Source organism: Melospiza georgiana, chromosome Z (genome assembly GCF_028018845.1).
Source record: "Melospiza georgiana isolate bMelGeo1 chromosome Z, bMelGeo1.pri, whole genome shotgun sequence".
NCBI classification, from domain to species: domain Eukaryota; kingdom Metazoa; phylum Chordata; class Aves; order Passeriformes; family Passerellidae; genus Melospiza; species Melospiza georgiana.
Genome location: NC_080465.1, coordinates 27,984,298 through 28,011,608, shown reverse-complemented (window position 1 = coordinate 28,011,608; position 27,311 = coordinate 27,984,298). Strand labels below are relative to the sequence as shown.

The following is a 27,311-nucleotide window of genomic DNA, read 5'->3' as shown; positions in this document are numbered from 1 at the left end:
TACAGAAAGAGAAGAAAAAAACAGTGTCTCTCCTACATAGTCCACAGTCTGAGAAGAAAAGAAAACAGAAAAAAAGAGTAATTTAAAGATGTCCCTCGCTTTACAGATGAGCTGCTGCAATGCTTCCACTGCCATTCAAAAATTTACTTTCAGTTTTTCACCTTTTCATCTTTGCATGGTGCAGTCTAATGTTGATCTGTGAATGGTATTTTGCTAATATGTGCTGAATATATCACCTTAGGGAGAGGAAAAAAATTAGTTTTGGGGGGAAATGAAAAATAACTGACAAGAATTATATACATTGAGTCAAAAAAATAAATTTCAATGCTCAAATTTTGTGAGAATGCCATGTAACACATTCCTAACTTCCAGCTTAAATAAACAGAAACCAGAAAACTGTCCCTGTACATTCAGTGCTTCCTTCTGTTTGCAAACCCAGGTTTCAGGTTTGGTCATTTGCAGACTGAATACCAAAACCAATTAAGGAAGCCCCATGTGAGTTTTGTGACATAAAATCCTTATGAGACAGAGGAGTCAAAACATCCTGTCCTCAGCTTCCACTGTGTCTTAATTGCAAAGGATGAGCAAGCACTGTCAAACTCTAGGCACAGCTGGAAATTGATAGAGTTAATTTTCATAGGGGAAAGAAGATACCTGTTTTTATCATGACTAATAGGATTTCTCCTTCATGACACAGATACAGGCCTTGGTAGGGCATTATACATGTATTTAATTCATTACAGATGTAATAGCTGCACAGTGGTTAAGGTGATCTAGATGGCCTAGAGCAAAGGTCTCTAAACATTTTTGTCATTGTGCACCCATGTAAGTGAAAAGTTCTTGAGTGCACTCCAATATATGTATGCTTACTTATAAATTATATGCATCTACAATACAATACTAATTTTAGACATAGTAATAAAATATACACAAAATAAAAATGAAAAAATTATTACATAAACAACATTTCAAAGTCTTTCAAATTAAGTCTACTTAATTTAATTTAATTTATTAATTATTTATTGATAGAAATATGCTTTCTTCCTGCACCACAGTGTCTTGTCTTGTGTATCCTGTGGGGTCCAGGAATGGGAGATCACTGCTCTATAGACAAAAGCTGTGAAGTCTAATATCCATTGTCTCATATCCAGCCAAAAGGATACTCTGTTCTGATTTACACAGGATATGGCATGTCCTTCCATATCCATTTAACTTTTATGTATGTGGATGTCTGCAAGCAAAGGTGTTCATAGGTGAAAAGGACTTAAAGAGCTGTGTCAAGATTGACACCTACAGATTAATAAGATCTTGGGATCTTACAGAGCAGACAGAACAGGTTTTGAGAGATAAAAAGATGTATGAGGCTGCTTGTTTATGAAGTATTTGAGCATTAAACCAGTTTCATGCAAGTGTTTTTTAATGGCATTTTGGGAAATACTTCCATTTGAAATGTAATGGAGAAGTGCTTTCAAAAACAAAAGAATTAAATAATTAAAAAATTTAGTATGAGAATTAATCATATAAAAAATTAGATATTGAGGAGGGAAAAAATAAGAAGGGGAGGACAGGCAAACAAGGGAAACAAAAACAGAAGAAAAATATTATTGCACTATTTTAGAACAGAAACCACTGCAGCCTATTAAAGATATTCACAATAACTGTGAAAATGTCATGGCAGAGTAGCCCAACTGTAGCCGAATGCTAACACTGTCTTTTAAAACACTTTATTGCAATCCTGCACAGGAACTTCGTTTTCCCTGATTTTTATGTAGCAGCTTTATGTAATACAATCTTCAGTTCCTAAACTTGAAAATATTAATATTTAATCATAATTTATCATGGTATGCTATATTATTGCCCTAGTAATACCAGGATGATATTAAAGTATAACAAATGCAATATTATTGCATGACTAGAATTTTAAAATATGCCTTCTGAGAAACCACTGAGACATTCTTACTGGTTGACTTTTTCAAACTAGAAATGATTGTTTATGGTAATTTAAGAAGTTCCTGCCACTCTTCCCAAATTTTTTCCACATAGAAATGGCCTTCCATATGAAATGTATCCCTGGGATCAAATTATAATTGATGTACCAAAATCCTTATGGAGATGTTTCAGCCAGGAGTTTCAACATTCAAAGGCAAAAGACCTTGAGTTCCCATTCCTGTTTCCACTCAGGCAGATCCGTTAATGCACTGACTCCTGGGAGTCCCCCATCTTAAGACAGCTGTGAGATACCTGCTCCCACCTCTCACAGAGTCGCATGGTCTGGCCACATAAACCTAGCTGAACAATTAGAACTGCTGTGAGACACAGCAGTACCCCCATGTCAGATTTAACAGTCTGAAAGCTTTTCAACTACAAACCTAGGGCTACTCAAGCTTTTGATGAATAACTCCGATTTATCAGTGTTTTTCTGAAGTTTATAGGGTCACATTTCTGCAAGTAACTTGAAGGCTGCTGTGTGCACCAAATCTTAAAACAAATAATAGCCAATAGCCTCTGCGTATCCTACATCATACCATGGTTGTTTGGCTTTTAACCAGTTCTGACATTTAGACAGTGTCATTTGATCCTTTCATACTGGAGGATAAATTGGATGAACCACTCTTAGAGCTAAAAATGAAAACAGAGTTAAGCAGCAGATAGACTTCTTGACCTCCTGCATTCTTCTTAAAGACAAAAGCTGCAAATGAGCCATAGGCAGCTGTGGCAATGAAGAAAGTCACAGATTGTTTTTTTGGCAACTTTCAGATCTATGAAGGTTTAAAGACACATTTGAAGTAAAATAAACCCTGTTCTCACATTTACTCCATTTTTTTCTTTCACTATATTAGCTTTTCTTATCTACAATCTAAACCAAGCAGTTTTGGACCTGGAAAAGGCCTGTGATGTTCTGCTTTCTTTTCTTTTTTTTTTCCCCACCAATAATCTCATCATTTCCAACTAATAACATGTATTTAATTCACTTTAATACTTTAATATACTTTAACATTAGTGCCAGAGAATGCAGGTTCCATACACAAAGGCCTGTCTGAATAAGTACAAAATTTCTGAGTGGGCATGAGTTATGGATATTTTTGCTTAATATAAATGAATTTTGCTGCAGGTATACCCTGTTGGTAGAGATTATATCCTCATCTCATCAGCAAATTTGTGTGTCCTGATTTTGCATTAATTAGACAAACATTTAGCAAGTGAGTTCTTGCTTCCCACTGAACTCCTTTTGTTTGACTGTTTTTTATAAAAGCATTACTACCTAAAATGGCTTAGAGAATGTATGGCGTTACTTTTTAGTTATGTAAGAAGCAGGATATTTGAATGAATTCATGGGTAGGCATCCATAAATGTTAGTATGTTTCTCTGTATTTATTGAAGGTCAAACCATCAAATTATCAGTGGAAAACTCCACACTCTAAAGTAACCAAAAAGCCAAAGGTCTCTCTATGATGGATTGCCAGAAATTTCCCTTGAGCCATCAGTGTCGCATTTAAACTTTCAGTGGAATTAAAAATGAAGACAAATGGAAACAATACTTAGGTGAAACACGCTGATCTGATATGTTATTAAAATTTTTCTGTATCTTACACAATTATAACAGTCAAAAGGTCAGGCTACAAAATGCCAAGAGCACTCCTTGGCTGATTTGTTTATCCTGGAAATGCTTAAGAAGGACTGCATGGGCAGTCATAAAATTTTAAAGAGCTAAGGTAAATCTCTCTGCAAATAATGCCTTCGTTTTTACCGTAAAGTAGTTCAGTCAAACAGAAACATGTCATTCATCTCCAGTCATGAGCCTTTTCAGGCCCTAAGAGTACATTTTATTTCAATCCTTCTCTTCCAAGGCCTTTTGCCTTCCCAACTTACCTCCGAAAACACAGCTGCCTACTGTGCCAGTTCAGAGGTCTAAAACTCAACTGCAACCTACTCTTCAGCTGACCAAAACTAATTCTTATGTGCTAAGCAATAAGTACTAGTTCATACACAGCATGAAACAGGAAAACAAAAGCTAGGAGAAGTAATATTGTCCCAGAATTACAGTCAACAGAGATCTCACATACAGACTAACAATTACATTTACAAGAACAGCAGAGGATTGAGTAATGTTTTTCCACTGAAAAGGGTCCTTTTAAGCATTAACTCTTTTTGGTTAAACTTTCAAGAATAACTGTTTGTGAATGAAATTGCACAAAATTGCTGTCAATTTTTACTCTTTCTTTAAAAATACATAAATAGATAACAAGAAGGTTTCTTCTTGGACTTTCATTGAATTCCCAAGTTATCTGAGAGTTTTAGTTCCCTCCCCAGCATCCATAGTACAGATTTATACAGGTACATGTCAGAACTGAGACATGTGACTCCCTTTATCTTAGCATTTACAGTCTGTGCCACTTGTCCAGCAGTCAGATCCACAGGAATTGATTTTTATACAGAAGTGTAATTCAAATTCTGTCAGCATGGCTGTGCACTGACCTAAAAAGACAACCATTAGATTATGTATCAGGTGTATCAGATTGTGGGCACTGAATGAAAAGGAAAAGCCAAGGTAAAGTAGTTCCCCCAGCTAGAATTCAATACTGGAAAGACCTCTGCCTGACTAATCAAGTTCAATTTCCTCACAGCTGCACACCACAGATAACAGTTATCAAATGGACAACCATCTACAGATAACCTGCTTTGACACCTGCAATCTACCACATGCTCATTTCTGACTTGCAACAGAAAGATGATGTTGGCAATTGGCACAGATGATGTGCTAAGAGCAGAGGTCTGGGTAGGCAAAAAAAGCTCTCCTGGTGTCACAATGCAGACCCACACCTGTACTGTGGAAAGGGACAAGGAAGCCCATCTGATTCCCAGGGAGACATGGACAGCAGTGAAAGGAGTGTATGACAGAAAGAGAAAAAATCCCAACATAACGTCACATGAACTAACATGGAAAATTCAGGATCATAAATATAATAGAGAAGTCAGTTTCACTAATTCCCTCATATACTGAAGAATGTATCCCATAAGGTACACTAAGCAATGGGAAACAGAGGGGCAAGAAGTGTCATCAGGTGCCAAAGTTGTGTATGAAACTATTAACCAGAGTGTTTGCAATTATTTGCTCCTGAAAACAATATACACTCAGTGGGTTGCACGACAAGAGAATCTTACCACTCTGTTCATATGCTGCCTGGAAAACATCAGCTCCATTCTTTACCTTTGCTCAAGTTTCTATCCTGTTAAAACCAACAGAAAGTTATGAGAGCAAACACATCAGGAAAAGGTCTTCATACCTCTTCCAGGGAGTTTTTTCTTCTTTGTATAGGCAGAAAAGACCAGGAATCCAGAAGTCCAAAGTGTTGCCTAGTTCTAGTGGAGACACATCTTTCTTGTGCTAGAGAAACATGGGGGTGCTCACCAGAGAGATATGAGCTCAAATACAGAAGGAAATCTGTTAAACATTATGGGAGATTTCATAAAACTCAGTTTTGAATTTTGTCTTTAGACACAGGATTTTACAATATTCTTTTTTTTTGTAAAGTTATTTGTTCAACTTACCTCCATTAATGGAAGAATTGTCCCACAGACTTCTCTGAGGTGCTTATTTTATTAAAAAATCCAATGAACAGAAAACATAAGGAAAGGAGGAAATGAAGAGATTACCAGTATCTTTGATTATCTAAAGAGAACAGATGAAAAAACAAATATATAATATGGCAATAAAGAATGAGCAAACACAGCAGTTTTGAGTTATTATAAGAACAACTTATTTTGTGGTTATTTCTGTCATAGCATATGTGGGTGATCCCATTATGAACTAATAATAAAATGGTAAGTTCCCAGTATGTGACAGTTGTCATTTGCTAATATAAACTCAACAGAAAAAATTCACCACAGATATAAGCAGATATTCTGAGCTATAAATCTGAGATTTCCAGAGCTGTGCTTTACTATATTAGGCTTGATTTGGACACAACCAAGTGATTATAATTCCCCCTGGAAAAATATATATAGAGAATTTGCATAAGCTAAACCTGGTGTTTTGCAGATTTGCTCTTATTTTCTTACAATACTTGTAGTAAAATAACACTGAGTTAGTGCAAAATAAGATTTATTTTAATGTATTTGTTTATATCTTCACTCTTACAGTCTAATCTTAGCATTATATTCACACAGCATGTGTGAGCCTTCAGTTCCCCTGGAAGGGAAACATCTAGAGACACCTGGAAAGGAAGCATTTTTCCATAGTTTGAGTCTGACACTGCAATATAAATACTTAATAATAAATTAGAAGTTCCAGATCTCCCATGACAGCTATTGCCTATTTCCAGCAGGGAGCATGGGACCTGTAGCTATTAATAGCCTGTGTACCCAGCACACAATACTGCCTGGGTCTTTATGCAGATTGTTATTCAAGTTAGCACTCAACTAAAGCGTGACAGATGAAAGTAATTTGTTCTCTCAATATTAGTCTTTTACCCTACATTAGTTAGATCATGAATAATTAGTATTAAGTATGCAGTTATAATAGTTTAAGACAATGCTGTAAAACAGCTTGAGTTTTTTTAGGATTTTCTACGTCTGAAATTGTACTTGATTATATTAACTATAAATGTAAACACTTACATACAGATTTTAAAGTGCCATTAATTGTGTATAATATAAACATGGTTTCTATTGGTAGGGGATGAGATTTTAAATAGAGAAGGATGGGGTATTAATTTAGTGGACCTTATGATATAATAATGACAGACACAGAGGCAATGTAAGTGAATTTTTGATTAGTATGTGAAAATTAAACCATGAGTGACTTACGCCATGGCCCTCAATAAATCAAATTATTACCATCATTGCTTTGCTCCATTGTGTTTTATTTATCTCAAATGAAATTTTAATTTACGTGCCTGTTTATTTTTTATTAGATCTTTCTTTTCTAGACCTGGAGGCAACTTAGTTCAATAAAACTATTTGATTATTCTGCCAAATTTAAGTCAGAATGATGGTACTTACATTTACATCAACCTAGACTTGCCTAAATATTAAATTTTGCTTGCATTTCTAAACAGCAAGCACTCAAGGATTTATCTAGATTCATTTTATCAAAGATTTAACATCCCCACAGACAATGTACATGCAAAAACAGTATCCTTCCCAACTAAAGGTTTTTCGCAAGTTGCTATTGATCATAACTGCAAACCTGAACATATTCAATGCCATATTTCGCTATAATCTAGAAATATTTATTACCTGTGATGTCATTTCCTAGTGCTAGATTTTAAAGTCAACATAGCAAGGGAAGTCACCTCTTCCCTCAAGCACAAAAATGGCAGTAACAAACCACTAGTCAGAGATGAATCTGCCTACCTAACACCTCCTCACTCACATAATTTCCACAACCATCAAGTTCTCTTACGAGCTCTGACTCAAGGAAAAGATATGTCTATTAAGTAGAAGTCCTTGGAAAACACAAAATTCTCAAGGGTTATTTTCACATGTATTTAGATCATAAAAAGCTTAAAAATGCCTTATGTGCAGCTGCATTTACTGCATTACAAAAAACATGGTTACATCAATTTGCTTAAGACAAGAAAACGAAATAGACATTTCTTAAAGAATCCCAGATTCCCCATAAAATGTGCTTGAGTGGCCTTCTTGGTTGATCCAATCCTTAAAATGGAGATTGAAGGACAGTTTTCTTAAGAGAAAACTTCCCCCAGGAAAAAATCATATCACTGGGACTGCTCACCAGTTCAAAACAGGGCACTGAGTTGTATCTGCCACCTACAAAGCCAGACCTCATCCTACAAAAGCAGTGAAGTAAAATGGGAAATATCAACTGTCCTTGAGAAGAGAGTAAGCCAGGTCCTCTCTTATAAAGAAAGGCAAGTTGTTGGATACTGTTAAAAGAATATCACAGGCTAAAAAAAGCCTGTATGTCAAGGAGACTTACCAAATGACACCCACTTTCCAGTCTTCTTCCTCTCGGTAAGATTGTTGAAAGCTTGAACCCTTACAACATCACCATAATCATGCTGGGCAATCTCAGCATGATGGACTGATTGCCCAAGATGACCAAGTCATGGTTTTAACCCATGCATACAACAAAATAGTCTCATAACAGTACTTGAACTTTTTATTTCTGATCCTCATAAATTAAATAGGCTTCTTTGGTGATATTTTCAGATATCTCAGCAACCATTACAGTATGGAATTGGAGGCAAACATATGCTTTGCCTGGAGAGTATACAAGACAACACACACAATTAATTTATTGTTAACCTACAGGTTTCAGAGATGGCCATTATGGTCATGTTTTCCCTGCAAAAATTTTCAGTTCTCAAGTTATTACTATCCTATATTTACCTGTTATTGAGAGTCTCTTCTCAGCTGGGAACACTAGAGAGACTGTACTTGCACAGTAGTTTTGGGACACAGATTCAGATCTCTTGTGTACTTTATCAAACTTAACCACAAAAATTTAGTATCAAAGAAGCACAAGGCTTGTAAATTAGGCAAAGCATGAGAAAGACAGTGGTAATTCCAATTACACTTATTGTTTTCAAAGATAAAATGATGATTCATAAAGAATTTGATAAATCACTGCCATGGTTTAACCAGCCCAAACCAGCCCATTCCTAGACAATTGTTTACATTTTATTAGCAAAAGCTGAATTACTTGAATTAGCCTTAATACTATTACTAAAGTATGTATGTTATAGACGTTGTCGTTTCCTTTCTTTCAAATATTAAAACATTTCACATTATCACTGCAGATGGTGAATCATGGTTCACGATTTCAACAGTTCCTCTTAATTGATGTTCTTATAATTTTAGAGTAGCTTCAGAAAAATTTCCAAACTTGCAACATTTACAAATGACATGCTATATATGAATGTGTATATATATATATATATATGTATGGTTGATTTATTTATTTATTTAGTTAGTTAGTTAGTTTGTTTGTTTGTTAGTTATCATGTGCATGTTATAAAATTAGAAACAAGTGTGCATGTTTTGTGTGTATTGTTTCTTGGTAGATAATGAGTACATTATCACACAAGTCTAACTCATGAGAATAAAACCTCTAGTACATTTCTAACTTGAGAAAAGTTACCTTTCAAATTTATAGCTGCTAGTAGTAAGAGTTAGAAACAATTAAGTCATTTACGGTTAAGCCTATAATGCATCTATTATAGAATGACATGTTGAGCAGTATGTCATCTGGAAGCTGCAATGTACACTATTTGGAAAAAGTATCATACTACTGCTCTTGTGAAAACTGAGATTAGTACATAATCTGAACACTTTTTCAAAAAACTGTTTTCCAGATCATCCTCTTTCATGCAATATAATGTTTTGGTGTGCATTTCTTTGGCCTGAGTCATGCTGAATACCCACATAAAATGTTAAATCTTCCTCATATGCAAGTCTACAATTTACTAGGCACATATCACATTAAGACAAAACCTTGAGTCCTGTGAAAGAAATGCTGAATTTTGCTCTTCAAATTTGATGCTTCTGAGATTTTTCCTTAAGACTCTGGTGCTGAGATGATGGACTGATTGCCCAGAACAGGGACAAGGTGTGCAAAAGATCCAAAGCACACTCCATCAACCTCCCCAACCACAGACTTACAAGAGCTAACAAAAGGGTTTCCACAAACAGTTGATCCGAAATGCCACTTTGAGTTCTAAATGACAACAGCTTTATTTGATAAAAAACATATATATATTTCCCTCACTAAAACTGGCACAGCATATTTATATATCACCCATCACCCTGATATCTCAAAATTTTTAAAATGTTTTGAAGCGGGAATTCTGTCTTCACTACATGTACTCTCTTCCTTGCTAAAACATGGAGTAAGAACCTCAACTAGAGAAACAGCTTAGTTCCTAGGGTAGGAAATATGGTGAAGATGTTGAAGAAAGCAGAAAAAAAGAATTGTGCTGTTTTTTAAGAAATTAATTCTTAATGGAATCACTTTAATTTGTTGTATTCTCAGTCCAGTTCTGAGATCTTGGTTCACAGATTCAGTAACCAGAGGGCAGTTAAGAAATGAGGAGACAACTTTGTCACACTTATATGCTAAGTCATTTTATAGTCAGTTTCAATCAGTGCCTTCTCAGGCCGGTGTTTATGCTACTTAAATATTGAGACAGTGCTTACTGGCCTGAAAGAGACAGAGAGTTTTACATACATCTTTGTCAGGCTCTCCAGCTTATGTCCTCATCATCCATGTCTGCATAAGCTTTCTTGTAGATTTTGAATCAAATTACGTGGGAAGCTGAATCTGCAGATCTGAACTGCAGCTGAACTGCAGATCCGAGCCCTCTATTATATTTACTTTTGGTGTTGTCTGAAAAAAACTACACAGTTTGCAGCCAAAGATTTGAGTGCATTCCTGTAGCTTCTTATGCATGTGGCAGACAGAGCTGCTGATATGCAGGGGCACAGCTGGCAGGAAGGTGGAGGATGCCAGCAGAGCTGAGGGGTCAGCAGCTGCATCTTGGACACCCTTTGCACCTCAGGGGCCCCAAACCCTGACAGCAGACAGCTGGCTTAGGAAACTAGACCTTGACACCTTTCTACATCTTCTTGCTCAGAAAAGGGAGGATACACTCTACAAAGCTAAGACATCTCCAGGCAACAAGTGAAACTTATTTTTGCACCAAGCAACTTGTATTCTCAAGGGATGCAATCATATTTCTTTCTGACATATGGGGAATTGATGGGTTACAGTACCACAGGCCGTTCCATTAATTCCCTGCATTTCCTGCAGCCATTTTCCTCTAGTTATGTGTCAGAAGCTTTACAGCCTATCTGTCATATTATAAAATATTCTCTAGACACTCATTTGCTTATATTTAGTTCTACCCTGTAGCAATTTTTGTGTTCCTGCCCTTTTCTTTCATTTTGCTAGTGGCAAGTCACTATTAAATTATGCATAAGTTTACTTAAATTCTTTGTTTACATTACATTTGGAGATCAGAGAGTGAACAGGAGTTTTTAATGATGATTCAGTCCATTCAACTTCTCCTTTGTATACCAGCTGGGAGGATTCACAATGAGCTGATCTCTCCATTAAGCATAATGAAACCTACAGTCTCATGGGCAGCAAATAATTTTCTTGTGCTTGCTGAGAATGGTTTTCTGAAAGCAAGACTTTTCAGTCTCTTTCTCCAATATTTAAATGTTACATCACTCTGTCCATGCCCACAAGGACTGGCAGCAATTGCAAAGGGTCAACTCAGAAGAAAAGGTGGATGACAGAAAAATCCGAGGGTCCTTTATTTTCCCGCAGAAACAGAAGTGCTCCCGAATACAGCCAAACACTAAGACCTCCAACAAGGGGCAATCCCAATTTATACACTCTATCATGGAACATTCTAGCAACATACTAACCAATCACAACGGCAATGTAACTCATATTAAAATAGTAAGTCCCATGATACCCCTTGGAACAAACTTTAACTCTCACAAACTTGAAACAGTGTTCCCTGGCTTAGGGTGTTGCTTTCCGTGGCCTTGGGTTGATCCCGGCTACAGCTGGCTTGCCGGCCAGGCCAGGCCACTGGACCTCCACATTTAAAACTATATTAAGATGTGATCAGGCCAAATTTGTATCAAAGCACGAGGCCAAATTAAGACAACCATTATGTGTGGCATTTATCTGCACAGCAGGGTAAGAATCACTGCAGCTGAAATAACAGACTGGAAAAAAGAAATAATGATTTTACGAAAACACAAGTTAAATTCAATAATCAATTCAATTGAATAATCAAGCCACAGAAAAATATTACATTTAGCAGCTTTAGCACTATCTAATACTCAAAAGTGATGAGCAGTAGTCACTGAATTCACATAAAATTTGATCCTAAGATCAGGAGTCCATTTTTATCTTTATATTTGCTTCCAAAAAGGTAATATGAGAGATATTTCTGGAAACCAAAGCATTCAAATGCTGTATGTGTCCAGCTAAGATAAAACACAGCATCTGAATTAATTTTTATCTTCTTATATATATTTTTTTAATGTTGCTTCTTACTGTTTCAAATGTGCAGTCTGGCAAGATATAATTTGTTTTATCCCTGCCTCTCCTGGAGCTTCAAGGGTGCCTCCACAGCTAATTGCTTTACAGCCTTTCACAGAGGGTATACATAACATATTGATTTTGAATACTTCAGAAACCATTTGAAGAGTAGTCTCCTTTTATATACTGACAAAGTGGGACAGTGGCTCCCAACTTCAGCTTCAGGAACAACTAAAGCAGAAAGGGCTTCCTTGGAAGAGGATAAAGCTTAGCTGCAGCAGGGCCGTCTGACCACTCTGACCTGTGCAGGCAAATGCACTTGTTTTCATGTCAAGCAGCATACCTGACAACTTAGGTTGGAGAGATGAGCAGAGATAAACCATCTGAATTTTATCAAAGGCAAATGGAGGGTCCTGCACCTGCAGAGGAATAACCCCAGGCACCAGCATAGGCTGGGGGTGGATCTGCTGGAAAGCAGCTCTGAGGAGAAGGACCTGAAGGTCCAAGTAGACAGCAAGCTGTCCATGAGCCAGCAGTGTGTCCTGGTGGCCAGGAAGGGCAATGGTGTCCTGGGATGCATTAGGAAAAGCACAGCCAGCAGAGTGAGGGGGGTGATCCTGTCCTTCTACTCAGCCCTGGTGAGGCACATCTGGAACTGTGTCCAGTTCTGGGCTCCTCAGGACAAGAGAGACATGGAGCTCCTGGAGAAAGACCAGAAAAGATCTGCAGAGTTGCTCCCATGTCTGGATAATGTTGCAAGACAAGGCTTAGGGAGATGGGTCTGTTCAGCCTGGGGAAGATATGACTGAGATGGAATGTCACCCCTGTCTGTGAGTATCTGAAGGGAAAGTGGCAAGAGGATGGAGCCAGGCTCTGCTCAGTGGTACAAAGGCAGTGAGCACAAACTGATGCACAGGAAGTTCCATCAGAACATGAGGAAGAACTTCTTTACTGTGCAGGTGACCAGGCACTGGAACAGATTGCCCAGAGAGGAGCTTCCTTCACCAGAGATAATCACGAATATTCACTTGGATGCAATCCTGTTCCATGTGCTCTAGGATGACCTTTCCTTCTTGAGCAGGGAGGCTGAACCACATGACCAACTGCAGTCTTTTTCAACCCGATTCATTTTGTGATAACCCATGATAATTTTAGGAGTATTTACTCTTTTTTCTTAAATATATGGCACTGGGGGAAAAAACCCATGACAAAACAAGTCAAGAATTTAGTAGTAAGGACCCCTGTGAAAATCATCAAAATAAAATAAAACAGACTGAGGTGTGCAAGTTTATAAGGTTTTAAAGATGTTTCATGCATACCTGCTTTTATACCACCTTGTTCATTGTGCTTTCTTACTCACCCTTTTATTTCCTACATTAAATTTATGTAAGTTTATAACAGTTCTTACTTACATACCACTGTTACTACTATGAAGATGTGTGGGAGATCCTTGCTGCCATCACACCATTCCTGCTGCCTCTCTGTTAAACCCTTTCCCTTGATACTAAGTGTATCTGTTGTTTCTTTACATGGTAACTCTCTAAAATACATGATGCCTCTTCCTCTGTATTGGTAGAGCTTTTCGCTTAACTGCATTTTACGCCCTATTATCACAAAAAATAATTAACAGTGCAAGACAAGTCATATGTTCAAAGAAGGTTGAAAGCAGCCAACATCAAGTTTCAAACTAATACCAAAATTTTGCACGCACTTCATCAAATGCATCTTCAATGTCAATTGTCAAATACAGTCTTCAACAGATCTTTAACAGCACAGTTTGCTATGTCAACAAAGTGCCACACTCACATGTACAATTTCTTTTTGTGGCTCTAAAGAAGAAGTCAGTTTTTAACATGGGTTCATACTATTCCTGAACAATACAACCATATAGTGTAATTGAAAAAGAATTTATACACAAGCTCTAATCTGCTTTGACTTCACTGGATGGAGCAAATACTAGTTACAAGATCACACTAATTACAAGATAATGGGCATAGTAATTAGTATTATCAACTATGCTAGTTCATGGCAATATTAGTCACTCCAGAACACAATCTTCATGTCTTTTATTTTTTTGTCATTGGCATCTTGTGACCAATTAAAAGGTGGTTTGTAAATAGAGTTTATTAATTGTAAGCAGTCCAGACACCACTTGTTAGAATGAGTTTTGTTCTCTTCTCGGTGTTTCAAGTACTCCTTACATACAGCAACTGCTCCAAACAATTGCCACTGATGTCAGGTTTGGCACAAAAATACTAGTGATGAATTCTTTTTTAAAGTATTCAGCAATTACTTGCAGTATTTTTTACTTTTAGGATTTGTCTACTGACAAAGCATGATTGTTAAAGGTGTTAAATATGAATAGTCTTGAAATATTGCCTGAATAAGCTGTATAAAAATGTCCCTTTATGTAATCTTTATTTTGGTGAGAGTCGCAGTAGTATTTTTACACTAAGCTGTCCTTTTTAGTAACAGATAAAATTCATTAATGACTCACAAGCAGGTAACTACTTGGCTTATGTTTAATGTCAAATAAAACAAGCCTCCAAAACTCATAAGTATCAGGCTATCCACTGTTTTCTCTTGATGAGAGCAATCCACAGTGATTTATTGTAAATAGGAAGGATGATGACAATGGGCCATGGTGTATGGATTCGGACAGATGGTATTTGTCAGGGAACAGCTCTTCTTTCAAGAAATAAGTAGATTTTGGGTAAATATAGAGCAAGAAACAGGTTGGTTAATGCTCATGATGATATTCTGGTTTATTTTCTTTAGGCTATAATGGCGCATTCTCTCAGTCCCTGGAAAAGCTGTCATGTTTGCAAGTAAAAGTGGGAATAGTCAACAGTGATGACAATCCACAGATCTTTAACAAAATGCAGTTAAATTAAAGAGCTCTGTACATCACTATTACATCAGTAGGAAACTTGAACCATATTGTTCACTGAAAACAACAAAAAAACCCTCAAAGGCTGCTGCATTTGCTTAAGCCTATGGTTTTCCTCATCAGAAAAAAAAATATTATTTTTCTAGTATTTGCAAAGGAATGTGTAGTTTCATTGTTTATATCTATATATCTACATATCTACATATATGTATCTGCATATCTTCTCAAAATGAACTGCTACAATAGTGGTTTTTTATGGATTCAGGACACATACTTTAACCTAACCAAAGTGGCATATTGATGTTAGACTTGGCCTTCCCTTGGCTACGGCAGATAGACCTAGTCAGAAAGTCCTTCTGGAGTACGGGTAGTGTGGATGCAATCCTCAAAGAGAAGACCCTCTACTGGATCTGGCTGTGTCAGAGATATTTTCTTTTATGCTCCTACCAGTGTTAGTATGTTCCAATTACTTTGGAAAGATTGAGATTTCTGGCAGTTTTTGATGCTTTAAAAACCATTTTCACCAGATCTGCTCTAATTAAGTTTGCAATTCACAAGGGCAAGTAGGCACCCAAATGTCACATAAGCTCCTGAGTCCAGTATTTGTGCCCCTACATTTTCTGCTAACAGGCATTTGATACCAAAAATTATAAAAAAGAGGTCCTTAACACCAATGTAGCATTAAGAAGCAGGTATTCTTTATTTAGCCAGGTGCACAAAGGCACATCTCCTCCAGAAATCGTGCTTGCTGAGTAAGAAAAAAGTTCCTGTTTGTATACTATTCTTTGCATACATATTCATTGATTTTCCTGGAATAAACATACATTGATAATGATTTCTCTGAAATCACTGACACATGTTCTTTCCCCTCTGTGCATGCGTCCTTCTGTCCTGGGGGTCTCTTTTGGGGTCCCTGGTGGTCAGCAGCTCCAAAGTCATACGTGACTACCTGGTGAACTGGTGAAATTTGGCACAGCAGAGCTGGCTACTTTCCAGTTGTTGTTCCTACAGAAAAAGCATTATGTGTGTTATGAACAAAAATTCAGTTGATGTTTTTTCTGTGAGAAAAAAGTTACCACTACTGCTGGGCTGCTGCCTGTGTTATGGTAATTACGGGTCGTTGTTGTTAATGGATGTTTTTGTATTAGTAAAAGCCCTGGCTAGGGCGAGGTAATGGCCCTTTTCCGAGACAGTAATGGGTGGAGACCTTCCCGAACAGTGAGGAGAAGAGACCTGGAGGGGGGGGGTTATGCAAAGTGACTCCAGGACCAGCATGCTGTGTGGGTCCCCCGCTCCGAATGTACTGAGAAAACCCCAAAAACAACGAGCCAAATAAGAGTTGAGAGACTGGAGTGATGTCTGGACGTGAGGAGCCGAGTGCTGAGCCTGCAGAGATGCTGAACACCTTCGGAGCCCCTCTCGCCCTGACTCAGGAGTTGTCCCCGGAGATGAGGGCCTGCTAAGACAGCCAGCAAAATCAACGTCAGACGGGAACACCACGCCCTAAAGGCTCCCACGAGGATCTGATCCCCAGCTCTGCTCCTTGCGGACAGAGTTGTGCTTATTCTCCTCCTCTGAGTCGCCCTGGGAGAGGCGACGGGAGACTGCAGCCACGCCGAGCCGCCCAATCCTGAGCTGATCACTTTGAATAAAGGCATTAAAAAGGAGAAGAAGTCTCCTGGCCCTGTTTATTTCAATGTGGTTCCACAGGCCAGTGGTTTTTGAAGACTAAGCATTGTATTAGCCCACCGGGTGCAAACAATTTTTCATCTGACAACACACTCACAAACTAAGCCAAATCCTTCTCCTCAGGATGATTTTCAAACTGCATTCACAAATTCCCTGCCTAGCATAATTTGTCCAGAGGGGACAGGAAATCTCTGTAATCCAAGGATAACAGCAATTGCTTGATGGGAGAGAAATTTGTTTGCTATTTCTGCTGGTTTGCAAGGATCTGAATCCAAATTTCCTACTGCCCTTCAAAATGCCCTGGAAAATGCGACTGGAAATTCTGGGAGAGACTCCCAATTTTTGCTGTCAGTGGTTTTCCATGTTGTGTAAGTAATTAAATGTTAATGGGGTTGTTTCAGTGCTCAAAATCACTGGAAATGTTTCATATCTCTTCATTTTACTTGCAGGAGTAACAGAACAACTTCCCATTGAGTGCATCCCTGGAGCTTGTACCAACTGGCCCTATCAGGTAATCAGTGATTAACTGCTCCAAGAGCTTAATTATTCATTGCCAATCTAAATGACTGAATCAAGTGTCTAATCATACATATGATATAAAAAGAAATGCTTTTATTTATGCTCTAAGCAGAGGCTACTGGGATTTTGGCTGCCTGCATATCAGTCACATGTCCCCACCTCAGTGTGAAAACAAAAAGTGTGTGTCTCCAGGTGGATATTTCAATGTGCCCACCAGGGCTGGTGCAAATGGCTGGGCAATCCCAACACTGAACATCACCACCAGCGACTGCACCAGTACAATTCCTGCCCTGGCCCTCTTACCCCACACCGAGGGAGAAGGAAATTCACCGAATCACAAAATAGGGTTGGAAGGGACCTTTGGAAATGATCCAGTCCTACCCCTCCACCCAGGTAGGGTCACTTACAGCAGATTACGTAGGAACACATCCCTGTGGGTTTTGAATATCTCCAGAGAGGGAAGCCCTTCATCTTCTGCACAGCCTGTTCCAGCGTTCTGCCACCTTCAATTTAAAATACATTCTTCCCTATGTTGAAGTGAAATGTCTTATGTTTATAGCCACTGTTGCCACTGTTTTAAGACCTCTTCCTGTTCCTGTTGCTCCTTGTCTCTCTTTTACTGGGGAGCCCAGAACTGGACCCAGCACTCCAGATGCGGCCTCACGAGGGCCGAGCAGACGGACAGCACCACCTCCCTCAACCTTCTACACTCTTCCCGATGCCCCAGGACACCCTTGGCCTCCCTGACCACAAGGGCGCTGCCGGCTGATGGGCAACTTGTCATCCACCAAATCAGCCTCTAGCTGGGGTGGCGAGGCCAGCTCTGCTGACAGCAGACGCCTTACACTCGCTAGCCCGCACCCGGGCCGCCGAAGGCCGCGGGGGCGCCGGTGGCGGGGCAGGCCCGGGCGGAGCCGGTGGCGGTGGCGGTGGCGGTGGCGGTGGCGGCGGGGCGGGCCCGGGCGGATGAGCTCATCCGCGGGCGCCGGGGCCGCGCCGTAGGGGCGGGGAGGTGAAGCCGGCGCGGCGCCTGGCGCGGGTGGGTGGCGGCAGCGACGGCAGCAGCAGCTCGGGCGCGCGGCGGGGCCGGGCAGGGGACGGCGTGTCCACGTGTGTCCCCGCACACGCCCCGGAGCCGGCACGCAGGCGGGGCAGTGGCCGCCGCTGTAAGTGTTCCTTCCCTGTCCGTCGCCCCCGTCCCCGTGCTTCCCGCCGGGTCCCGCCGCGCTCGGCTGGACGGGCCGGCATCCCTGTCCCGCAGCGCTCCGCCTCGCCTCGTGCGAGGGAGGCGCTGCTGGAAGTGACAACATTTTCCATCCCTGCCTTTCCTCACCAGCTAAATGGCTGCGCCCAGAGCATAGGGAGCAGTGCAGGAGGCGGAATGCAAGGCAGTAAGGAGCCTGCGGCCGGCGATCGCTGCTGTCCTTTTTCACGCAGCTTGGATCGATGGCATTCTTGTGGGCTGCTGGTGTCCTGAAAGAACTTTAAACGTGGATGTGTTCGACCCTCTCAAATCTGTTCCACTCATTGTCCTCTTTACAGTGGAAACACGTAGGTGAAACTCCTGTCTTAATAACTGGTGGTGTGTAATTAATCTGAGGATCTCAGTTTAGTTGTATCCTTTACTGAGGATAATGGTTAGATTTCAGAGATCTAGTTAAATGGCTGAGATGGCTTGCCAGTGTCAACATTGAAAAGACTTTTTCTGATTCCAGCCTTAAGGATTTAGTTCTTTGACATTGTAGGTATTATTCATTAACTACAGTTGCATTAAACTGAAAACAGTCATTCTGTTTCAGCACTCATTTTATTTGGGCGATTCCTATATATGAATATCGTCAGACATGCATGCTCCATGTCCTGAAAGTCAGTCGCACAGAACCTTTCCTTGTGTATTTTGAATGGAAATAAAATCCAAAGTAGTTCCTCTTTAATGCTGTTCAGCATCTCTATAGAATCACTCGCTTTGGAGGGACCACTGAAAATTATCTAGTCCCTGTTCAAGCAGGGTTAAGTATAGCAAATTACCCAGGCCCATGTCCACCTTGAAATAGTTTTGTAAAATAAAAACTGGGAAATTCTGTCCTTACACAAATGTTGGTCATGGGGTTGTTTTGTTTTTTAATTTTGGTGGATTTTTTGATAAATAAAGTAATGGTAGATTTGGGGGCTGAAAATTGTAAAACACATATTTGATCTCTCTTTAAGTATTTTATACAAATAATTGTCAATGGAGTAAGGATGGGTTAAGGGTAATATCAGGATCCTCTACCAGTTGTAAGTTATGCTTCTTTTTCGGTCTTGGGTGTTTTTCTTTGGGAATTAGTATTTTGGGAGCAGAAGGGGACTTCTTTTTTTTTTTTTTTTTGTATTTATCTTATTATTTAAGCTGGAGGATGGAGTTTTCTCTCTTGGCTTGTCTTTTCAGCTCATTGAAATAAATTTCCCTCTCTGCTAACTTGCTGCTGTAATTGGTAAAGAAGGTCTTCCGTTATACTCATTATTCGTATGGTTTTCAGAATTAAAAGGAGACTTCTGGAATGGTACCAATTGTTTTATCAAGGAATTTCAGTGATTGAATTAATTTTCACATTAAAGCCTCATTACAAAATGTCCTGTTTCTCTTGTGACGTAGAGTGAGGTCTGTAAGCTCTCTTCTGTGGATTGCTTTATAGCAGTTTAACATGGTCAAATGTTTCTGTTAGTTTGTTTAAGCCTTACTTTCATCTATAGAACCCATTCTTGTCTTAAAAAGGCTTAAGGTCTCTTAGGTATTTGTCTGATGTGTGTGTAGGGAAAAAAAGTTTGTAATTACCAAAAATAATGTGTACATATTTCTTGGTATCTAAAGAGTAAAATTATTGTTGATACTGGTGGTCAAAACTGAGTTCTTAGTAAGATCTTAGTGTCTTATATTGAGTAGAAAATGTATAAACCTGGATTTGGACGGAGCTGTCTTGAAAGCAGTTTAAATGGCATTAGTTATAAACATCTTCTAATTATCAAAGAGAATGTTTATCCAAAGGGTGCTTTTTTTTAATTTGAAAGTTTCTTTAAATGTTAAGTACAGAGCATTATAGCCTTAATTCTAACACCTGCTTGTTGAAAGCAATTGAATTAGCTTTTTTGTACAGATGAAGAAAATTATGCTAGGCTGAAGGTGAAGAGAGTCCAAACATGGCTTAATTTACTTGTATAAAAAGGTGGCATTTAAATGTGTCTGAATATTGGCCATTGACCAGGGGCCACAGGAAAATACAGGAAAAGTCTGTGTCACTGAAATTCTTCTACACCTTTTGAAGAATAGCGTGAGTACATAACACAATCAAGTACTCTGTGCTTCGGAGATCCTTGTTTGTGGATCAGGATATTAGCTTACATTACCAGCTCAGTTGCACCTGCCAGGCTGTGTGTTCAAGTGGCTGTGCATGGAAATAGCTATTTCTGCTGATCAAAGCAGATTATCCTGGCAGGATCTTCAAGCAGGCTTAGCATTGGTAGGGTTCTTCTGACCATCCTTAGTTTGCTAGAAAACTAAATTTGTGTAAATTTCTGTGGAGTTACTTAAATTGGACTGTTATTTCAGGGAATGAGTTTGTGTGGGGTGTGAAAAACAGAAAAGCTGAGATAGAAATGGGCACCATCTTAGGGGTTGATGCCTTCTACTTGTGTCAGCATTTGGGTGTTACTTTGTGTGACTTTGATTTTGCGCAATAAAAAACAGTGGTATGGTTTGCAAGGCATTAACTGGTTTATGTATGCAAATATTTGCAACAGCTCCATGCTGGGAGTTTTCCAGGGCCTGCTGGATATCAGCTAAAGAGCTATAACTGCTTGGATTGCCTGGAGACTTGATTTTCTATTGTACATCTCTCTTTTCATTCATTTTTGCTTTCTAAGATTTTGGAAATGCATGAAAAACAACAACTGCAGTTGTGGTCTGAAACAAGACGTATTTTGTATATGCTTCATGTTGGGTGTATGCCTTCATGAGAAGATGCAGAACTATCTTAGGCAGCTGTGTTTGCCTTTCACAGCTGTGTAAGCCATGACAGTGTCCCATGTGAGACAATCCTTCACTGGCTGGTGTAGCAGGAGTGCAGGGAAATTAGTCTGTGCTTGGAAAGGGAGTAGATAATTCAATACATCCTTGATAGTGTGTTTCTAGCTCCTGACATTATATTATGAAGTCATCTCTAATGACCACGCATCTTCTGTTTTTTAAGGTGGGTTTGTTTGTTTTTTTTTTAAGTTTGTAAGCCTTTCACTTGCTTCCACCTAGTAGTGCCCCTGATGGACATTTCAACGAGTTCAGAGGCTTTGCTAATTTTCTTATCTGGATTATTACTGTAAGAGTGGAGTTAGACTGGAGTAGTTAGCTATTAGCATTTAAAATAACAGCTTCTTGGATTACTGAAATATCAATGTCAGTTATCATAATTGATCACTCTAGTTTTTAATGTGCTGTTTACAAGTTTAACTAGACTCCTTCATATAACAGTGCTCCTCTTCCCCTTTCTGGTTCACTATTTGAAATGGGTATTCTGTGGAGTTCAGCTGTCCCTGGGTTTTTTTTTTTTTCCTCAGCTTTCACTGGACAGAATTCTATTTTGAAGTTCTTCCCTATCTCTTTATTTCCTTGTTACTTTTAACTTTAAAATTTGAGACTTTGAGTTACAGTGTATTGCCTATCAAAAAGAAACTTCCCCCCTCCCCTCCCCATACATATTTTTAGGAAGCTTAAACTTGTCTACTTTTCAACTGTGTTTTATGTTGCCTGGAAACTTTTTTTCCTCATATTTGCTTTCAGAGACCTGTGTTTCTAATTCAGGCTGATGCTTTTTGTATTGAGTGGAAAACAATGTTATACACATATAATTCCCCAAAGGATCATATCTCTCCTGTTTCCCATTCTTCATGTCTTTTATGCAATGTTATTATGTGCTGCTGATCAAGATTGACTCTATTAAAGTTGGCCACCGTCTGCTGTTACTGTTTATTGTTTTGTGAACATCTGTCTACTAAAATATTAAAACATAAAACCAAATAATCAGCTTTCCATGTAATTGTATTACTTGTATTACTTACAAAATGTATTTACAAAGTAAATTTAATAAGAAAGAGCCATTGAATTTAAGGTCTATCTTTAAAATATACTAGTAATTTTTTATATTTCTTAGTGTGAAAGAAGTATGACATTAAACACTGTTTATGAAATGATCAACAGGACTTTGTAGCAGCATTACAATTTCTATTTTTTTTTTTTTTTGCCTGGAGTTCACCTAGTGAACCTCCTTTTCTAAAGGTCAAATGCGTTAATTGCACAGAAATTAAAACCAGATACTCATATTATGGGCATAATATAGCAAAAAATATTACAGAAGACAATGAGGCAATGTTGAATAAGAGATATATTTTAAAAAAAAAGTCAAAAAATGTATCTTTTCTGTGATGCCAGTACCTTGATATATATGTAAGATAGTGAACAACTTATCATACCAAATTCAAAGAATATTTCCCAGAACAGCATATTTATGAAGCAGTAGTAAAACATTTATTGTTTACATACACAAAGCTGAAGTATGTGCAGAGAACTTTCAAGGTGTACAGCAAGGGGTTTGCTTCAGATGGTGAGGTAACATGTTTCCTGTATTATATCAACACCGTGATTAGAATTTGTTCTCTTTACCTATTAAGGAAAAGTGAAAAGAAATTCAGAATGAATGGCAAATGCTAGACTGAATTAGTTATGTGATTGTACACAGTTTGGGAGTTAATTTTTTTACACTTCATCTCAGTCTATACTTAATTTGTCACATAAAATGTAGGAAATTATTCTTCCTTTCTCAGAAAGAATGCTTTATTTTTTTACCTGGGCTTGAGTTGCAAATTTGTGTAGCATTGCAGCCGCTGTTGGTCCTGCCTAGTACTTCAATAGGCCGTATTTTATACCAGCAGTAGTAACTGTGTTGGAGGGATAATAATACTGTGACTTATTTACAATTTTTGGGAAGACTTGATTGAAGAAAAGACACCATGAAGTTATATTTAGTCAAATGCCGTTGGAATCAAATGGTAAATAAAATCATTATTTACAACTTGTTCAGTTAAACCACCCAAATTATCATGTATTTATGAAAAGACATCACAGTCTATACAAAGAAGAGAATGGGGTTTACATATTTGATAGTTGCACAGCTACCTTTTTCCTCCTCACCAGTCCCTAGTATCTGTCATTACAACTTCTTTCTTCCGTGAGTGCGCATGTAATTTCTCTGTATGTCATCTCAGTGGTTTCGTCCTGCTGCACCAATGAGGGACAGTTTATGTGTGTATGCTAAATTTCAAACAAAGGATCAGTATGTCGTTTTACAACATCGTTGAACTAGCATTACTGATTGAAAGCAAATGTACAGATACCTAGACTTGAAACCAATGTAGCAAAATATATACATATAAATAATTTTGTCCTGTTCAGTTACATGTTCTAAGAATGGTCCTTTGAAAAAATTTGTGAAAAAGTTCATTACTTTTAAACTTTGATATTACATTCTGTTGTAATTTTTATCCTCCTCTTTTGCTGAAGTGCATCCTTTCTTTGCCTTTTTTTTTTTTTCGCTTGCATTTTTTTTTCACTTGCACTTTTTTTTCACTTTTTATTTCAGGTTTGCTTTGATGTGATTCCTGTTTTATTTGTTTCATTGCTACAGGGGTTGTGTGCATGGTCATTCGGTGCCCTGATCTTTTGCTTTTTCCTTGGTAATAAAAAGCTCTTCTATTTAAGTGTCCACTGTCTACTGCAGTGTCCAAATAAACAGTTCATTCCTGTATTTTCTTGAATAAAACTGGTAATTTTCCAAGGTGGTTGAGGTCCAGTATTTGATAAGCCAACCAGAGCCTGAAGGAGAAGTAGATATCCATCTTGTCTGGGACACAAGCATTTATCCACGTATTTGAATGTCATAAAATTAGCAGTGCTGTTCATGACAATGACAGAGAATGCTGTTTCCTGGGAGTATATTTTGGTATTCTTAGACTTAAAATTGTATATTTCTGTTCTTATTCTTTATTTTCTCATTCCCTTTTCATTTAGTGTTTCATTCCAATAACAAAAAAAAAAAAAAAAAAAAAAGCAGCTATACAGAATACAAAAACCAATCAATTTCTGCAGTTTAAAAAAATTAGCTCAGTGTAATGCCTTGCAGTGCATGGAGGATAGTTGTATTTGCAAGACAGCTTAGATTTTTTTGCTTGTCTTTTCCCCAGCCCGTCTAGGGGGAGGCTGCCTACATCTGCTGTAGACACCCAGTCAGGACCGGGGCTACAGCAGGTAACCTTCCCTAATTGCGTTTTCCCAAGGCTGGCCTCATCTCCCTACAGCTGTGTGCATGGGATAGTACTCACATTTTATAAAAGGTGTCAGTGTTGTATTACAAATATTTACAAATTAAAAATGTGAATTGGAATGTTAGCTAAGTGTTGAGGTTTTCCCCACCAAGTCACATTATTTCTTTACTCTATCACCAATAATTACCTGACCTGCTGGCCATCATGAGGTTTTGGTAGTCAGGAAAAAATCCAGGTAACATCAGGTTCAGTCCACAGCATTACACAGACATCATAGATGCATTGTTCATGATGCCTGAATTTACTGAGCTATTTCAGTGAAAGAACCTTCTGATGTGAGCTTGTTGCCCAAGTATGTTTGCAGAAGTACTGAAAGATTGTTATATGTTCAAAGGAAGGTTTTTTGTAGCTTGCCATCAAAGACAGCCCTGAAAGAGCTGTTTCTAGAAAGCCACTGAGGTAGGGAGATACATGCTATGTTTTTGTGCCTTGTGTGATACTAGTTTAGGGAACTATATGGACATCTTGCCCTGGGTTTCTTGCCCTGAGTCTTTCACGTAATTATAGTAGCTTGGTAGTATGCCCTGGACTCCTACAGAAAAGATACAACAAGTCTTTGGGGAGTGATTTTCCCTCTGTGCTGACTTGGAGAACTATATAAAAATTTGCTTTGGATAGTTGAAGTCTGTGATGAGGTGTAAAACTGTGAAATGGATTGTGCATGTCACAGTGGAGTATCTGTTCTCTTATGGCACTTAGAAGCAGGCCTGGCTGCCTATCATGGTGAGTGTCACTGAAATGCCAGCGAGAGAACTCTGTATTTCATCCTCTGATACCTATTCCTTATCTAGAAAGCAAACAGAAAGGACTTCAGTGGGCTAAAAGTGCACGACTTAGGCAAAACAGAGAATGCATGTCAGTTCAATTTTGTGATGAATTTCTGCCTATTGTTGCAACAAATGTTGGTGCATTTTAGTATTTTTGTGCCTTTATAGGTATTTACTTATTTTCCAGTAAAAAGACTTATTGTTTTCTGTAAGGCACTATTCTGAGTTGTTGTTGTGAGTTTCCAGCTACAAAAATGTAATTATATATGTCAGGTATTTAAGATTTTGAAAATCTTGATGAGCAATCTCAAAGGAATACTTGGAATGCACTCCTTGTAAGTTTGCTCATTTTCTTGTAAGAGCTGATCTGGGAGGGGTTGTAATGTGGAAAGTATATTAATCTGTGGGCAAGCATTGCATATAGGAATTTATTACTCTAAACATTTAAGACCTATGAGATGATTTAGACTTACTCTTGTTATTTAAAATATATTACTATCTTTTGATATATTTGGTTGTTTCTATCAGTTTATAAAAGCTGTCTAGAAATACTTTCATTTAAGTTCTTCTCTGAAAGAACAACTGAAATGAAAGTATTTGAGTTCTTATCTGAATTTGAATTCTTATCTGAAAAATACAGCCACTGGTCCTTGACAGCAAATCCTGAAGCAAGCAGATGCTATTCTGGTCTGATGCCGTTGTGTGGAGATACAATCACCCTTTAGCTGTACTATTGTCATAAAGGGAGCTGGACTTTAAATAGAATCAGTGCATTTCAGAAATGGTTGTGAGATGATTTTCTTTTTTTTTTTTTCTTTTTAGAGTGCAAGAGGTGGATAAACTACAATTTCAATACTGTAATCTTATTCAAAACTATTTTTAGCACCGGGAGACTGAATATTCTCCTTCTGGAGTCATCATATGTCAGAATTGTTCAAGGCTTTGTAAAACTGTTGCCCAATAGGTGAAAATGGAGACACAGCTAGACCCCATGAAGGATGATTTGCCTTTAATGGCAAACACTAGTTACATGCTTTTAAAGCATTATGTATTGGACTTGGATGTGGATTTTGAAAGTAAAGTTATTGAAGGCAGCATAGTTTTGTTCTTTGAGACTGGGAGCCAGTACAGGAAAACCATCAGTGCTGGCAAAGAATGCTGCCAGTCACAGTTTGATGAAACCTGTAAAATGAGGGCATCTGAACCCTGCCACATTCCTATGACAAATGTTAGTACTTGTTCATCTAAAACGGAATGTAATGATTTTGCTGTCAGTGGTAAAGAAGAGGAAGCTACTTCTGATGAAAATGGTAACCATAGCAACAATGAACAGGCTTCTGGGATTTCTAGTTCAAAGGACTGCTATGACATAGAGGATCATGGAAACAAGGATTTTCTGCTGGTATTGGACTGCTGTGATTTATCTGTGCTAAAGGTTGAAGAGTTAGATGTTGCTGCTGTGTCAGGCATTGAAAAATTTACAAGGTCTGCCAAGCTAACTGGTGTTTCAAAGGAGCTGGAAAATATCAGGAATCAGATTGTACATGAACTTGTGACTTTACCTGCAGATCGCTGGAAGGAACAGCTATACTATTTTACTCACTGTAGCCAGGCACCTGGCTGTGGGGAGCTTCTGTTTAGTACTGGCACCTGGAGCTTGGAGATAAGGAAATCAGGAATTCAGTCTCCAGCGGACTTTCCTCATGCAATAAGAATATGGTACAAAACCAAACCAGAGGGAAAATCTGTTACATGGACTACAGACCAGAGTGGCAGGTATGTAACTGTTTGCTGAAAGATTTGTATGCAATAAATTTAAATAGGTGCAAGAATGGAGAATCATATAGTTGCTGAGCAACTGTGAAGATGATGAATACACTGTTCCACAGTTTTCATTTCATCCTTGATTTGAATCCTTTTGCTGTCCTGTAGAAGAATAGACAATTCTCTGCTCGTGAAACCCTAATGGACTTGAGGATCACAGGCCTGTCTTAGTGATTGTGTTTGGTCTTTT

The 27,311-nt window shown here is 38.4% G+C and overlaps 1 protein-coding gene across 6 annotated transcripts in view; it reads left to right on the top strand.

The window, feature by feature from the left end:
* The first annotated feature begins 18,206 nt into the window (after positions 1 to 18,206).
* Positions 18,207 to 27,311, top strand: part of AOPEP (aminopeptidase O (putative)) — a 177,549-nt gene continuing 168,444 nt past the window's right edge. For 5 of the 6 annotated variants that reach the window (XM_058044022.1, XM_058044019.1, XM_058044023.1 and 2 more), the window contains exons 1-2: positions 18,207 to 18,289; positions 26,120 to 27,073. In XM_058044022.1, coding sequence (XP_057900005.1) covers positions 26,268 to 27,073 — 806 coding nt within the window. In that variant the 5' untranslated portion in view covers positions 18,207 to 18,289; positions 26,120 to 26,267. Of the gene's footprint in view, positions 18,290 to 18,589; positions 18,675 to 26,119; positions 27,074 to 27,311 lie in introns of those variants that run through there. The other variant, XM_058044018.1, reaches the window with a different exon arrangement.